The following is a 17,912-nucleotide window of genomic DNA, read 5'->3' on the forward strand; positions in this document are numbered from 1 at the left end:
ATTTAAAAAAAAAAAAGAATATGACAGAAGGCATAGCCAGCTCTCTTCTACTTTTGGAAACTTTTGTTTAAATGGAAAGTAATCAAAAACGCAAAGATCCTGAGGAAAAAGATGACATACTAAGGATAACAAAACGGAAAGACAGAATCTGGGTCCCTGATGATTTATCACTCAACCAACCAACCCTGGAGCTGCTCTGTCTCCAATCTAATTGTGTGAGGTATAAATGTTATTACGTAAGCTGCTTTTACTACTCAGGGCCACGGGTACTCTAAATAATATAGCAAATTTTGTATGTTGAGAGTTCTTTTGTCACATGGCTGGCCAGATGTCATTAAGAGTTCACGTGTGCTGTTGAGTCGATTCCAACTTACAATGAACCTAAGTAACAGAGTAGACGTGCCCAACAGGTTTTCCTAGCCTGTAATATTTATGGAAGCAGACTGCCACATTGTTCTCACACAGAGCAGCTGGTGGGTTTGAACCTCAGACATCTGGATGAGCAGCTAAGTGCTACTACATGGAACCATCAAGGCTCCCTCATTAAAAGTAACATTATTTCAAAAGGCAAGGAATAAGAGGACAGGGACATTCAACTCTAAAGAAGAACTATTACCTAGACAATTCATGTGACAACAAATATTTTTCAACATACACTTCATAACAATTTTGTTATACAGTGCATTGAAAACTCATACAATATCAGAGTTAAGAGAGTCTTTGTAGATATCTTTCCTTTAAAAAAAATTGCAACATAATTCACATACCCTAAAATTCAAACAAGGTTTTTTGTGAATATGTATTTTTATTCTCTTAGGTACATACCTAGACATGGAAATGTGGTCATATGAGTCACATGAGTCATATGGTCACTCTATACTTAGTTTTTTTGAGGGACTGCCAAACTGTTTCCCCAAGTGGCTGCATTTTACATTCCTAGTAGTAATATGCAAATTTTTCCATTTCTCCACATCCCTGTCAATACTTTCTATTGTATACCTTTTTTTATTTTAGTGTTCCTAGTAGATGCAAAATGGTATCTCACTGTAGTTTTAACATGCATTTCCCCAATGACTAATGATATGAGCATCTTTTTTGCATGTATTTACTGGCCATTTGTATATCTTCTTTGTAGAAATGCCAATTCAAATCTCTTACCCAATTTCTAGTTGCAAGTGTTTATCTTTTTATTGTTGAGTCGTAAGAGTTCTTCATATATTCTGGATAATGCACCCATATGTGATCCACAGATAATTTTTCCCATTCTATGGGCTGTCTTTTCAATTTGTTGATAGTGTCCTTTGACAATTAAAACAAAGGTTTTAATTTTCACAAAGTCCCACTCATCTGTTTTTTCTTTTGTTGCTCATACTTTAGGTATCATATATAAAAAAACAATGCATAATCTGTCATGAAGATTTATAACTATGTTTTCTTATAAAAACGTAATAATGTTAGCTCTTAAGTTTTACATCTTTGATCCATTCTGAGTCAGTATTTGTATATGATGAGACAGGGATCTGAATTTTTTCACATGTGGCAATGCCCCAGCACTATTTATTGAAAAGATCATTTTTTGCCCCACTAAAGTGTCTTGGCACTTATCTCAAAAATCAACTGACCATCAATTGACCAAAATGGATGGGTTCACTTTTCGACTCTCAATTCTATCCCACTAATATATATGTCTATCCTTATGCCAGCATCCTTGTATCTTTATTACTGTAGCTTCGTAGTAAGTTTTTAAATCAGTAAGGGTGAGTCTTATGACAACGCTCTTATTTTTCAAGGTTTTACCTATTCTCCGCAACCTGCATTTCCATATAAACTTTAGGATCGGTTTGTCAATTTTTTGCAAAATACCTGGCTGAAATTTTGACAGGCATGGCACTGAATTTGTAGCTCAATCTGAGGAGTTTGTATCTTAACAATATTAAGTCCTCCCATCCTCAAATACTGGATGTCTCTCTACTTATTAAATAATTGTCTTGACACTCTTGACATATTTTCCTTTACTTCTTTAGATACTGTTTTCTTTAGTTATCTGAACATACTGAAAAAAGCTAATTTAAAGTTCTGGGCCTCTTCAGGGGTGGTCTGTATTAAGTATTTTTATACAAATAACACACGCCCTCTATGCTTATATCTCAGTTATCTCTAAAAACCAAAACCAAACTCACTGTCATCATGTCAATTATGACTCATAGTGCCCCCCACATTGAGTCCTAGGCTCTAAATCTTTTCAGAAATAGATTGCCCCATCTTCCTTCCATGGAGCAGCTGGTGGGTTTGAACCACCAACCTTCTGGTTAGCAGTCAAATGCCTTAGGTACTGCACTACCAGAGCTCCTTATAAAAGAAATACCACAAGTGGATGGCTTTAACAAACAGTAATTTATTCTCTCACAGCTTAGGAGGCCAGAAGTCCAAATTCTGGGCACCTTAGCGCTAGGGGAAGACTTTCTCTGTTGTCTCACAATTTAGATCTTTGTCTTATTTCAGCTTGGAGATCTTATGTGTCTTGGCAATAATCTTCCTGAGTCTAGGACGTTCCCAGCACAGGGACCCCAAGTTCAAAAGACATGTTCTCCTTTGGGGTTTTCTTTGTTGGGACAGGAGGTCCTTCCTCTGCTTGCTTGTTTAATCTCTTTTAAATCTCAAAATGGATTGACTCAAGATACAACCTAATCTTATAGCCTGCATCCTGCCTTATTAACATAAGTGCCTGGAATCCTGCTTCATTAACATTATAGAGATGAGGATTTATAAGACATAAGATAATTACAACAGATCACAAAATGCAGGATAACTACATTATACTGAGAATTATGGCCCAGTCAAGTTGATATATACTTTTTGGGGGACATAGTCAATCCATAATAATTCGTTTGCCAACTGCTCCCTCCCCATGGCGGGATATTTTTCTAAGTGCACTATACAATTTTTTTTTTTTTTCTTTTTTTTACAACAACATGTAAAAGAATATTGGCATACTGGCAGTTACAAGGGAGAGGGAGTGGTTGCCAAACAAACATAGAAGGCACACATTATTTGCATAAAAATACAGTAACTGTTTTTTTCCGATTATGGACTATGATTTCTTGTTTATGTATCTCACAATTTTTTGTTGAAAACTGGATTTCTGTAAATTCTGGAAATCAAATTCTCTCCTTTTCTCACAGTTTGTTGTTGTTGCTCATTGTTTTTTCAATGACTTTTCTAAACTATTTCTGTTCAGTCTGTATTCTGTGTCAAATGTGGTCACAGAAGTCTATGCTTGGTTAGCTTAGTGCTCAGATAACGGTAAGACAGATTTCCTTAAAAGTCTGTGGAACTCACTCCCACTGGTTATCTCATCATCATGAACTTGGACCAAAGTAAATTTACTGGAAATAAAAGTTTGAAAGTATTCTGAGTGTATTATGTGTTTACTGGTGGCCGCTAGGCTGCTATTTTTTCATTGTAATTATGGAATGTTAGTTTTCAAGCCTATCACAAAACTGGTGAGAGGGAGATGGGAACTCTCTTCAAGCTTATAAACTAAAATGGGAATCAGTCAGAAAAACAAACAATTAACTCTTGGATGTATTACTGTAACTGTAAGTACAAGCTGTGGTAGTTAAAAAAAAAGGCATTAAACTCCAGCTGGGGAAAAAGGCTACTAAAAAAAACTTATAAAGTAGGGTTTTAAGCAGTATGGCAAACATACAGTGAAACCTGCAAAAGCCAGCACCCGTGTAAGGTGGAAACCTGTCAGACAAGGGAAATGCCACTATTTCCCACTAAAATAAGTGAGAGAAAAGTGAAGACTGCACCTTGTCAAAGGTACAGAACTTATGAGACCAGGAAAAACAAGGCAGATCTGTCGAGTTCCAGCTCTTACAGGTTTCATTGTATTTGGAAGAAAATGAGGCTGAAGACAGAGAGAGTAGTTTATAAGCTAGCACTGAAATAATGATGACCTGACCTAAGGAAAATTGGAGAGGGTGATTAAGATACACTTTGGACTATGTTAAATACATTTTTTTTAAAAAAAAGCTAAAATGCTAATACTTACATAGGAATAGGAACCTGACATGGAGGACAAGGTAAAGCAGTCTGAATAAATGTTGGCTCCGAAGGCTGTTCCCAGGGGCCTGTAGGCTGGTTCTATAAACAAAACACATAACAATCTTCAACAAGGATTGAATAATATGGCCATTCTAAGAATTTAAGAAAACAATTCCATGTATCTTCTATTCAAGTAGATTGAAATTATTTCCAGTAAGCAACATACTGTCCTTACTTAAATATTTTATTCCATCTTATTCTAGCAGAATGTTCCCTTCTACAAACATGCAGACATTAAAAACGGAGGCAGACTCCAGTTTTTAAATGGTAGAACAAAGGCAGTATAGCATTCTTCACCTCTCACAAGCTAAAAGAATGAGGATTAGAACTGTAAAAATTTTAACCACTACTATTCTTGTTCACTGCTGTCGCCTCAAAAGTTATGAAATGCTTGACACACAGTAAGTGCTCAATAAATACTTGCTAAAAACAATGGATCTTTGAAGGAGCTAGGAGATATCTGTAACCTTAAACTATGATATATGAAAAAGGACTGCCAAATTCATCTATATCATGATTATAAGAAAACTATCAGTCACACTGTATTTGCAAACATTTGTTGGTTTCTTTCCTTCTCAATACTGTGAGCTTCTTAACACAGAAGACTAAGTCTTATTTACATTGTACCCCAGGTCTTAGTACAGTGCTCAATAACCATAAGTGTTTGATCACTGCTTGTTGAATGACTAAGTAAAATCAAGAAAATAGGGCCCAAGGGTTTTTAACGCAATGCACTATCTCTTTAATAATATTGTTCCCTTACCCTGCCAGTTTGCTTTATTAATGCTTGATCATGACATGAAGCAGGACACAAGTGACCACATTTCTCCAAAACTTTTAGGCAAGGTTGATGACATGCAGGACAAGAGCCAAAGTGACAGCGATGTTTTTCTTGACTTGTATGATGGCAAGTTGGTGGTCGACTAAATCATAAAGTACAATTTTTTAAATTACATAAAGTACAATTTTTTAAATCACTGAACAATTACATCTAAAGTGCAATTATTTACTTATATCATCTTCTGATTCCATATAGCATGAGCATACTGTGAATATTAATATTTTTACATACTAAAGAGCTGGATTAAATTAAGATACTAACAATACTAAAAATCAGTATGAATTGGTATTTGTAACATACACAGATATAAGTTTGTACAAAGTGTCATACTAACCTGCATAGCTCTTTGCATTTGGGTGGTCTTGTAGTACGTTCTCGCCCACAAGGTACTGTCACCTTTGTAATACCGCAATTGCACTTAACATCTACAGTTTCTGGGCAGGGATAGCAACTGCCTGAAAGAAAAATCAAAGACTTAAAAGAAGTTTCCTTAACAACTCAAATGCCCATCAACAGCAGAATGGGTAAATAAGTTTAGTATATTAGCACAATGGAATATTCTACATTGAGAATGAAGAAACCGAAACAGTGTGAGTGACTCTCACACGCACAGCATTGAATAAAAGAAGCCAGACACAAAGAGTGCCTCCGATGTGATTTACTTACATAAACAGGAAAAATTAAACTATATTGTTAGAAATCAGGATGACGGTTACAAAGAACAAGGAAGACTTTAGAAATGCTGGTAATATTGTTTCTTGACCTGGGCTGTGTTACAGTTATATATGGTTTGTGAAAATTCATCAAGCTGTAGTTTGTACACTTTACTATATGTCCACTGTATTTTAATAAAAGGTTTTAAGTTTTCTTTAAAATTTCTGTTCCAAATAAAAAATTTAACACATATTGCTCATTCTAAACTACCTAATCAGAAAGAGTTATGTCATCTTTGGAAAACTTAATGGTAACAATCTTTCTGACTTATTCTCATACATAGTTCTATTCCAGTATACTATTCTTTGATCATTCTCCAATATGAATAATTTCTCTCTCATGACGTGAACTGGTTATTAACAAGTACAGTCAATTTTCCATGACTCATGCTTTTTGAAAGACTAAACTGTAAACCCTTGTTTGAGGCTAAGATTCCAAATACTTCCCTTCTAACAATTTCAAAAGGAAGAATTATTTAGGTTTTAGTTTTGTAATCTCTTGAGTTATGGGTTGGTAGAAATTAAAAAAGAAAATTAAAGAAAACAAAACCTTTTAAAACAGAGAAATAGGCTATAAAGTTATCCCCAAGAAGCTTTCACACTATCTTAGGGGCTTTCTTTCAACTCTAGTCTTCCCAGTACAGCATGTCATTAGAAACGAAATAATAGAAAGGAAGTAAGACCCTGCTACGAAAAAGTGAGCATCTTAGCTTGCTACCTAGGTGTCAGAGCAAGCAAAATATCCAATAATGGTTAACCTAATAATGAACACATATTAATGATGAAAAACAGTCTGGTTTAATACCTCTAAAAACTCAAAACAGTTCCATAAAACAATCACAAATTAAGAATCTTGGTTAAAGTAACAAACACAGAAAAACAGAAAATGAGTTTTAAAAAAAATTTTAAAAATCCTTCATAGGCAAAGGAAAGCATAGTATACAAATTTCTAAATTTATACTTGGTATTTTGATAAGAATAATCCAGAATTATCTTGATGGTGATGTAAGTCAAGTCATTATGGCCTGCATGATTAAATTTTATTTTGCTATCTTTCCAAAAGAATGACTAAATGTTACATTTTTAAAAAGTTAATAGTGACATTTTAAGTCAGTTCTCCTTCAGCATTACATCTCAATTTACATGTTAATAATGTCTCATTCATCTTCAGCAATTCAAAGAGGAAATCATCAAACATAAACGTTGCTATTCTAAACTACACCATCATTTTTTAAAAAAATTAAATCTTGAATATCATTTCTCTGAAAAGTCTTCTTACTGATCAACAGAACACTACAGATACCTGTACAACATAACAGATACTAATTCAAACAGACTGAGGGGCAATATTTTCCAAATAAAAAAAAACGCACATAGACAACATAACTATCTATAGTGGCCAATGAGTCATTAGTCAAAATGGGTATTATTCCAGTAATTCCAGAACCATAAACACTGATGACCTTGAACTTAAAAGAACAGTAAATCAAAACTTCTATATTTATAGTTAAAAAAAAAAAAAAAAAACTCATTGCTATGAAGTCAATTCCTACTCACAGCAACCCCCATTAGGTTTCCAAGGCAGTAAATCTTTACAGAAGTAGATTGCCCCATCTTCCTTTAGTAGAGCAGCTGGTTGGTTTGAACCACTGAGCTACTGGTTAGCAACCAACTGCTTTATCTACTAGACCATCAGCGCTCCTTATATTTATAGTACAAACATGCAATTGAGTACTAAATCTAATTAAGTCTCTAAATCCAATTAATTTATGGAAAATACAGAGAGGAGAGAAGCACATTAAATGATAACACAGATGCAATCTTAAATATCCCAACTCTGTGAAACTACATATAGCAAATGATCAATATTGTATGATTGCACTTATAGAAAAAAAACAAGACAAATGTACAGAGAACAAAATTTATTAGTGGTTACTAGGGGTGGTAGGAGCTCTGGTAGCACAGTGCCTAATGCACCTGACTGCCACCCAGAAGGCTGGCGGTTCAAACCCACCAGCCACTCCTCTGAAGGAAGATGAGGCAATCTACTTCCGTAGTGATACTGCCTTGGAAACCCAAGGAGTCGCCGCTATGAGTCGAGTCTGACTCAATGGCATATGACAACAACAGGGGTGGGAGGAAAGGGGAGGTTAATGGTGATGGAGATATCACACTGATTAAGGTTGAACAGCCAATTATTTTAATTATGGTCAATAAGCTGTATACCTGTAACTAGTTGAATTCACAAAAGTTGTGTGATATTTACAATGATGACAAAACAAAAAGAATAGTTGCTGAGGCTGATTATATATAACCAAAATCCTCATGGAATTTTTTTCTTGGTTTGGAGGTTTAGGGTTTTCATTAAGGAAATAACAGGCTACAACTCAGGATCAGGAATCATGTAGACAGTTTCCTTTCTTCAATACAAGGCAAGTGTCCCAGCCCTCATGGCCATGCAGGGCTTTTCTCGGTCCCCCAAGGATGGATGAGCTCCTCTCAGGCAGGATTCCTGCTCTGGCTCTCATACCTATTCAGTCCTGGCTTCTGCCCTACTCAATGAAGTGTTAAAAAGTTCTCTGATTCTGCCAATAAGTGCCCAGAGGCATACCATTCTGCCAGTAAGACTCAGCCTGAAGGTGCTCAGTTCTTTTGCTCCTTGGGTCTGCTAGCCTAGCTCTACCAAGTGCCTAGATGTAACCACACTCTGCCAGCAAGCCTCCTGTCCAGATTTCAGCTTTCTTGCTCCATGGTTTGGCACACCCATTCTAGCCACCTTGCTCCATGGGTTGAGAAGCCTACTTCACTGTCTCGTTGGTCCTGCTTCTGCTGCAGTTGTTTCTCTGTCCCAATTGCCATCACTCTATCATGCTTGTTGCCACTTCTCATCTCTGGTGTTGCAGCCCTTGCAATCTCCCTCGTCATGGGTCTAAGAGGTTCTCACTGCAGAGACCCCTGAGTCTGAAGAACGTGCTCTGCTCCTGGCTTTTCTCTGCTCTGGAATCGCTTCCCTTTTAAGTCTAACTGGATGGTAAAACTGGCCAATCTCCTCATTAGGGCTCCATATACTTTATGTGCATAGCCTACCTCCTCAGAGGTTCCACATACCTTATTTGCACTATTAGTAGTCTGTCCAACTCCCTTGGTAGGTCACAAGTACCTTATTTGTGTGTTGTTGTTGTTGTTAGGTGCCATCAAGTTGGTTCTGACTCATAGAGATCCTACGTACAACAGAATAAAACACTATCTGGTTCTATGCCATCCTCACAATTGTTGCTATGCTAGAACTCATCACTGCAGCCACTATGTCAATCTATCTCATTGACAGTCTTCCTCTTTCTTGGTGACTTTCTACTTTACCAACCACGATATCCTTCTCCAAGGACTGGTCCCCCCTGACGTCATGACCAAAGTACATGAGACAAAGTCCACCCATTCACACTTCTGAGGAGGCATTCTGGGTATACCTCTTCTAAGACAGATTTGTTCCTTCTTCTGGCAGTCCATGGTATTTTGGTATTCTTACCCAACACCACGATTCAAAGGCATCAATTCTGCTGTCTCCCTTATTCACTGTGGAGTTTTCACATGCATATGAGACAATTGAAAATACCTTGGCTTGGATCAGACAAGGAGCTCTGGTGGGGCAGTGCCAAAGGCATTTGACTGCTAACCAGAATACTGGCAGGGCAATCTACTTCTGTAAAGATTTACCATCTCAGAAACCCAATGGGGGCTGCTATGAGTCAAAACTGACTGAATGGCAATGAGTTTGGCTTTTTTTGGGTTTTGAGTAATAATTAGAGCACAATTCTCAGAGTGCTCCAGGAATCCCTAGGGGTCCCTCAGTCCCTTTCAGGGGGTTTACAAGGTCAAAATTATTTTATAATAGTGTAACACTAAGATGTTATTCCCTCACATGCAGAGTTGTTTTCTAGAAGCTATGCAACAAGTGATGTTGCTACAGATTAAATGTAGAAGTATGTAAATCCAGCTACCTTCAGTTAAGCTAGATAGTAAAGACATTTGATACATCATCTCTCTCTTCTCGTTAGGTTTTTTTAATGTCAGAAAGTATTTTTCATAAAAAATGTTAATTGTGTTAAGATGTAATGAGTTTATGATCACTTGTTTCAAATAAATGCATACATATTACATTTTAATTTCTAACATAATAAATATCAATGGATAAAACTTACACCAATGAAAGCTTTTTGAGGTCCCAAAGAATACAAAGGAGTCCTGAGATGAAAAAGTTTGAGAACCACTGCCTTAACATACATCTAATCCTTTATTAGATTTAACTCTATATAAACATCTAAAATTCAAAATAATACCGAGAAAACTACAAATGTCTTAATTAATTAAAGAAAACTGTGTGGTAAAATTGAGAGGGAATGAAGAAATAACACAACGTTAAAGAGCAAAATTTTTATATGAGCAAAATCTGGGTTCAAAAGTCTTGGCTCGAGGACTTTACTAAATACTTCCTTCAGTAAGTCACTGAACCCTCCTGAGCTTCAGTTCTTTGTCCATAAAATAAAGATACTGGTGACAGTTTTACCTTCTCCTCAGCGTTATTAGAAGGATCAAATAAGGTAACAAATGTGAAAGCACTCTATCAAACTAAAAAGCACTATATAAATACAAATGTAAAATTATGGCTTCTATTAAATTTTACCTCTGTGGCAGACAGATGGACACTTATGGTTTCTACATCCTAAAGTCCGTCCACAGTTTTGATCACAAGGTGGACAATTTCCAGGGCAACACTGAAGAGAAAGCAATATATGAAGAACAAGTAGTTTGAAAAACCATGCACAATATGAATGTCATTACTATTCACAGAACTTACAGAAAGCAAAAGATACAAATTTTAAATAGAAGAATAAAAACATTCCAAAATACCAACATTCTTCTGGTAAGCAGATGCACTGTTTTAGCAACTCAGAAAATTTAATAGACAATGACCTAATTTAATGAAATCAATCTAAATTTGGGTTAGGAATAGGTTGTATTCCCATTATTCTATGACTTAAAATGAGTAAGTTCATTTCTATTCATTTATACAGTTATTACCACCATTAACCAAAAGAATAGATGTGGTCAAATTCTATAGTCAATTCAGGGTAAATAATTACTGTGGCTAATCTTTAAACTTAATTAAAATAATAAAATTAGTTCAATGTATGGATTAATTTGGCAGCTATTCTCAAACCATGGGACCAGAGACTAACTAAAGGAAAGCAGCAGAGACAGGCTACTTGCTTCTAAGTTCCTATATTTTGTCACTTCCCTGATTTCCAATCTATCTGTGAGAAATATGAACTACCCCAATTTTTCATTTATGAACAGAGGACAATTACTTAAAGTCCATATTACCAACCAAGCTCCGTAACTTCTCACATACCCAAACCTTGGAAAGGAAATACAGACTAAAGTTGTCTTAAAGAAACTTAAAGTTGTGACCTATATAAAAGGAGCTTCACTATTATATAAATAGCTCTAAATACAATGTACATTATTGAAAAACAATTAAAAGTTAAAATACTTGATTAAATCAGACTAGTATTTACCAAGTAATACTATGTGCCTATCACTTTGCCAGTGTCCCTGGGTGGTGCCAATGGCTACACATTGGACTACTAGCTGAAAAGCAGGCAGTTCAAACCCACCCAGAGAGAGGCATCTGGAATACAAACCTGGCGATCTGCTTCTGAAAAGTCACAGTCTTGGAGAAAGCCCATGGAGGACAGTTCTACTCTGCACACATGGGGTTGCCATGAGTCAGAATCAACTCAACAGCAATCCCTTAGAGTTAGTGGCGCTGAGAGAAAAGGATACATGGCCTATGACTGAATAAGCCTACAGACCCTTCTTGCCATGATGCATTAACAAGATTTACCCTCCTACCTTAAACAATTAGAAAGCCAGGCAAAATATATGAGACAAGTTTTTAGACATTAGACAATAAGGCAGCACAAGATAGCAATCTGTAAGAAAAGGGACTCAAACAAGGTGAGTCTGATAATAGCACCAGCTTAGAGCTGGAAGTTTCTAGGCTACAGCACAGACAGGAGGATCACACATAGTCCAGTAGTCTCACCAAGCTGAGAAGAGAAAATTTAGCTTAGAAAGGCCGATGTGTCTAGAATTTATGGAGACAAGTTAGCTGTTCAGAGAGAGCCTGAAGAACTCTAGAAGAAATTCCTTGAGTCTGGCTGATTACTGGTCTGTACATGTATTACAGGAATCTACCTCAATATTAAGAAAACAAAAATCCTCACAACTAGACCAATAAGCAGTATCACAATAAAAAGAGAAAAGACTGCTGAAGTTGTCAAAGATATCATATTATATGGTTCCACAATCAACACCAATGGAAGCAGCAGTCAAGACATCAGATGACATCTACTCCAAAGACCTCTTTAAACTGCTGAAAAGCAAAGATATCTCTTTGAAGACTAAGGTGCACCTAACCCAAGCCAGGGTGTCTTCAATCACCTCATATGCATGTGAATGTTGGACAATAAGTAAGAAAGACCAAAGAAGAGTTGATGCTTTTGAGTTGTGGTGTTGGCAAAAATACTGAAAATGCCATGAACTGCCAGAGGAACTAATAAATCTGTCCTGGAAGTGCAGCCAGAATGCTCCTTAGATACAGACTTCATCTTACCTACTGTAGTCATATTGTCAGAAGGGATCATTGCCTGGAGGAGGATATCATGCTTGGTAAGGTGGAGGGCCAGCGAAAAAGGGGAAGGCTCTCAATAAGATGGTCTGACACAGTGACTACAGTGATGGATTCAGGTATAGCAAGGATTGTGATGCTACCACATGATCAGACAGTGTTTCGTTCTGTTGAACATAGGGTCACTATGAGTCAGAGCCCGCTTGATGGCACCTAACGATAACATCACCACCCAAAAGCTAAGAAAAACCACTAGAAGGTGCAGGTAGAACAATTTCCAGAGATTATAAAGGACTAAGAATAGTTTATGTTACCTACAGCCAGTGTAGAAGGGCCATCATCTAATACATAGGTACCTAGTAGTGTATCTAGAGGAGTTATTACCTTAGCAATGGGGCCAAATTAGCCCTAGACAAAAGGCTGATCTGGTCACATCTAACCATATTAAATCTCAACAGGAAGGAACTGTTTCCAAGTAACTTAACTTCCGTAGTGATACTGCCTCGGAAACCCAAGGAGGGGTCGCTATGAGTCGGGGCCGACTCGACGGCAAATAACAACAACAACAACAACAACAACATAGAAATAGGAATATTAAAAAGTCATGTTAACAAAAGTCAGTTTTAATATAATTTATTTGATTCTTCAGGAAGTGGAAAAGCATTGTCGCTGTGGAAAGCATACGAGACTAATGCCATGCAAAGAAGCTGGAAAATATGACCCATCAGTTAGAGAAAAATCAATCAAGAGACAGACTTAGAAATGACAAATGATAAAATTAATAGACAATGACATTAAAGTAAGAATTATAAACATACTCTATTTACATACTCAAGAACATAGAGGAAAGCAGGACTATGCTAAGTAGAAAAATGCAAAGAAGTTCCAAATCAAATTTCTAGGGATAAAAATACACAATAATCGAGGTGAGAAATGTACTGTATACTGAGCAGAAGACAGAACTATAAAATCTCTTTTCAATAAATAAATATAGCACTCATGAGCTATGGGACTTCAAGCATCAGAATATATATAACTGGCATCCCAGAAGGTGATGGGTGGGAGAAACAAAATATTTGAAGAAATAAAGACCAAAAATTTTTACAAATGTGCAGAAAACTATAAACCCACAGATCCGAGAAGCTAAATGAAAACCAGGATAAAGAAATGTGAAGAGAACTACACCAAGGAACACAATAAACAAGTTACTAAAAACTGACAATAGAAAGAAAAACCTTAAAAACCAGCCAGAGGAAACAAAAACACATTACAAAAATAACAATTACAACACACAACTTTTCAGAAAAAATATAAGCTAAAAGATAGTGAAGCAACATCTCTGAGGTATGAAATAAAAACTATCAAATTAGAATTCCATAGTAAAAGTAGAGGGTCAGCGAAAAGAGGAAGACCCTTAACGAGATGGACTGACATAGTGGCTGCAACAACGGGCTCAAACATAGCAACGAGTACTGAGGACAGCGCAAAACCAAGCAGTGCCTTGTTCTGCTGTAAACAGGATCACTGTGAGTCAGAACTGACTAACTGGCACCTAACAACTTAACAACAGCACAGTAAAAATATTTTTCACCAACAAAGGCTAAATAAAGATACTTTCAGACATGCAAACACTGAAAAGAGTTCATGACCAGTACTATAAAAAACATTAAAGGAAGTCTTTCAAACATAAGGAAAATGAAATCAGATGGAAATATGAATCTATACAAAACAAGGAAAGGAACAAAAAAATAAATAAGGGTAAATATAACACTTATTTTTTCAAAGCTCTTTAAAAAGTAACAATTAAAACAAAAATACTGATAATGCATTTGGGTTTATGAAATACACAGATATACAATATATGAGAATCAAATCACAAAGATCAGGACAAAGGAAATAACAGTGTACTGTTGTAAGGCTCTTATACTATGTAAGCCTAAAGCAACCATCCTCCTCCCACCCAAAAAAAGAAAAGATAATCAAAAATAAGCAAAGAAATATAAATAAAGCAAATAAATAAATTTTATACTAAAGAGTAAAAACATCACCACAGATTAAAATCACTTATATTTAGTTAGAATAACATCTGCAAAAAATACTTGATCAAAAATACAGAATAAAGAACAAAAATTAGATGTATAGAAAATAGCAAACTGGTAGACTTAAATACAACCACATTAAAGATCACATTAAATGCAAATGGTCTACATGTTCATGAAAAGATAAAGACTGTCAACCTGGTTTAAAAAAAAGCAATACTCAACTAAAAGCTGTCTATAAGAAACCCATTTTAAATATAAAGATATGATAAGGTCAAATGTAAAAGAACGGAAAAATATACAACTTCTAGCTTTCCGTTGATTAGTGTTAACATGTATATTTCAGTAGATTAAAAAAAAAAGGAATCTTACCAGAGACAGAGGACTATTTCATAATAAAGAAAGGAATGAACTCAAAAAACTGCAAATCTACACACTACTCCAGTCTACCACCTACTAAGTCAAGCTTCTACAAATAAGATTTGAACAACAGAAACTGAGTCTCTACCACCAAATGAACTATAATACTGCTAAAGATACCTCAAAATTAAGGAACATAAATAGTCTTCCACAAACCAAGATGAAAGTGTATAATGCATACAGCAAAAGGAGAATTTTTTCATTAAAAACTGGAGGAAAAAAAAAAAAAGGTACACTATCCCACCAACACAAATAATTGTTATATAGCGAGAGCAAAGAATATGGACATTTTAGGAAAAAGTCAAGATAGTGCTCATCATGAGCCACAAAAGGAAAAATTCATTAGAACTTTAAAATCAAGAGTTTTCCAAGCTTATTACACATACCTTTCTCCTACATTGATGCTTTTGACAGTCACGCATCTTAATACACTTAGTTTCGCACAGGTAAGGTTTATGGCATGGCATTAGTCTCGTATGCTTTCCACAGCGACAATGCTTTTCCACTTCCTGAAGAATCAAATAAATTATATTAAAACTGACTTTTGTTAACATGACTTTTTAATATTCCTATTTCTATGTTGTTGTTGTTGTTGTTGTTATTTGCCGTCGAGTCGGCCCCGACTCATAGCGACCCCTCCTTGGGTTTCCGAGGCAGTATCACTACAGAAGTAGGATTGCCCAACCTTCCGAGGAGTGGCTGGTGGGTTTGAACCACCAGCCTTCTGGTTAGCAGTCAAGTACCTTAGGCACTATGCTACCAGAGAACCCCCTCCTATTTCTATAATTACTAAAAAAAAAATGAGAAAAATTTTAGCTAATTTATATCACTCTACCAAAACCATAGCCAAATTTCCTAAAATATTTTATTTTACTCTATTCTAAAAGTAACTTCATACAAGTTTATTGCTACATTTAGTAGAAATTTTATAGTAAAGAGTAAAAAAATTACCATAGATTGAAATCACTGATACTTAGTAAACAACATCTGCACATCTACTCTTGAGTCTTGCCTTGAACTGAGCTAGAGCTATTATTGGGCACCAAACAAAAACCAAACTCACTGCCGTTCAGTTGACTGGACCCAGCGAACCCTCCTTGGTTTTCCAAGGCAGTATCTCTACGGAAACAGATTGCCCAATCTTCCTTCCAAGGAGTGGCTGGTGGGTTTGAACCGCCAGCCTTCTCATTAGCAGTCAAATGCCTTAAGCACTATGCACCACATTACTCTGAAAATAATTTTGTCTCGGATTAAACCAAAAAAAAAAATGGATTTTCTATTAAGCTAATGTGTTGACCTTATAGCTATATCAAAACTAAAATGACATAAAGAATTTTAAGATCTCAATTAAGACTAGTCATTCCTTTTTTTCATCATCATTAGGTCACCATTCTAAAAGTCTTCTAGGAACTACCCCACACTAAACTATGAAAAATGAGAATGTTCAAATTTTCACCAAATAAAACCAAAAGGTAATTTTCAGATTTGACACTGGCACACTCTACTGCTTCTTCACCATGAACAGTAGGTCACTAACTTTTACAAAGATAATACACCTATACCTTACTTATTGACTATTTTGTTAGTTGACATTTCACTTTTATGACAATAGTAAAAAAATCTGTTTATTCTGCACATTAAGGAGGTGGTGGGCATGGCGCCAACAACTGTGAAGTGTCCCCTCCCAAGCAGGGTCTCTGGGTGGCCTCTGGGAAGCTAGACCAACTGCCCCTTGTCCTCCACTCCCTCCTGCCAGCAGGTGCAGCTGCGTCCAGCTGCCGCATGGGAGCAGCTTCCTCCGTGGCCACAGCGTCCAGGCAGACACGCAGGCAGCGTGGAGCCAATGGGCACCTGCTCTGGATTCCCAAAGCCTGTGCGGCCTGAGGCCCTTCAGTTTAAAATTGCTGGGGGGGGAAAGAAAGAGGCACTGGAGAGCATGTTTGGGAGGAATGTGTGTGAGTTTCAAGATACGTATCTCAAAAGTGAGCTGAACTGGGCCTGAAGCCTCTGCAGGTGGAAGTACACAGCCAGGCTCCTAGCACACTCACAGGCCTAAGCCTCACTGATTCACCAGGCCCAGAAGGCAGAGGAGACTCCAGGATGCTGAACACAGGGCTGGCAGGGGTGGAAGTGCAGCACTAGAGGTGGTTTCACAAGGGAAGCTCGGACCCAGCACACAAAGAAGATGATGTGGTTAAGCTACGGGCCCTCCAGAAACACAGCCCAGCTTTATCCAGCTGTCGCCTCCAGGCCTCCTTTCTCCACAGTAGTATAATCCATACCTGGACTTGTTACAGTGATGAGCACCGTCAGTAAATCTTAGATATTATTATTTCTATGATATTTAATTTTCTACATTAAAAAAATCAAGGCAAATGGATGGGCTGAAAACAGAAATGAAAAAGAAAAAATCCTCCATTTTTATGAAACACTGATTTTCACATAATGTTGATTTTTGCATTAACAACCTGGCCTTTGGAACCCAACCATGTTGATAAGTGAGATGTGAGTGTATAGATTTTTACAAAAGTAAGTAATTTTTTTAATTTCAGGACAATCCCATCTGACATGATAAACAGCTCTTAAAAGTAACCATTACAGGAGAGACTAACTTGTCTACATGTTTCACAAGGACCTCGATGACAACGCTGTGAACATCTATGGATCCCACACTCAAGGAGTTTGTCACAACTATCTCCACATGTTGGCACATCTTCTGTACAAGGCAAAGAAAATTCTAAAAGACACAAAAAAATAATGTTAATGATAAAATGTTATTATTAAACACTGACAATGTGCCACATCCTTTACAGGCCACCTAAAGAATGAAGCCCTTTCACACCATAAATTTTACATCCACAGAATTAAGGTAACCCCTAATATCTGTAATGAAGTTTATGGGTTTTTTTTTTTATGTTTCATTTAAAGATTCTTGTTATTTATTCTTTTTTTTTTTTTAATTGCAATTTGGGTGTAGGTTTACAAAGCAAATTTACTTTCCATACAGCGGTTCACATATACTTTGTCTCATGACATTGACCAGTTAGCCACAATGCAACAGCTCCCCTTCCATTTCCTCCCCATAGTTACCTCTTCCC

The 17,912-nt window shown here is 36.6% G+C and overlaps 1 protein-coding gene across 1 annotated transcript in view; it reads right to left on the reverse strand.

Moving 5' to 3' along the window:
- Nucleotides 1-17,912, reverse strand: part of NFXL1 (nuclear transcription factor, X-box binding like 1) — a 111,231-nt gene that overhangs the window by 72,177 nt on the left and 21,142 nt on the right. Inside the window, exons 9-14 of the mRNA XM_007949445.1 lie at nt 17,427-17,551; nt 15,201-15,323; nt 10,346-10,436; nt 5,286-5,406; nt 4,874-5,033; nt 4,058-4,149 (exon numbers count right to left, since the gene is read on the reverse strand). Of these exons, the coding sequence (XP_007947636.1) occupies nt 4,058-4,149; nt 4,874-5,033; nt 5,286-5,406; nt 10,346-10,436; nt 15,201-15,323; nt 17,427-17,551 (712 nt within the window). The remainder of the gene's footprint in view (nt 1-4,057; nt 4,150-4,873; nt 5,034-5,285; nt 5,407-10,345; nt 10,437-15,200; nt 15,324-17,426; nt 17,552-17,912) is intronic.

This window comes from Orycteropus afer, unplaced genomic scaffold (genome assembly GCF_000298275.1).
Source record: "Orycteropus afer afer isolate SDZICR_OR568_19922 unplaced genomic scaffold, OryAfe1.0 scaffold00246, whole genome shotgun sequence".
Classification (NCBI taxonomy): domain Eukaryota; kingdom Metazoa; phylum Chordata; class Mammalia; order Tubulidentata; family Orycteropodidae; genus Orycteropus; species Orycteropus afer.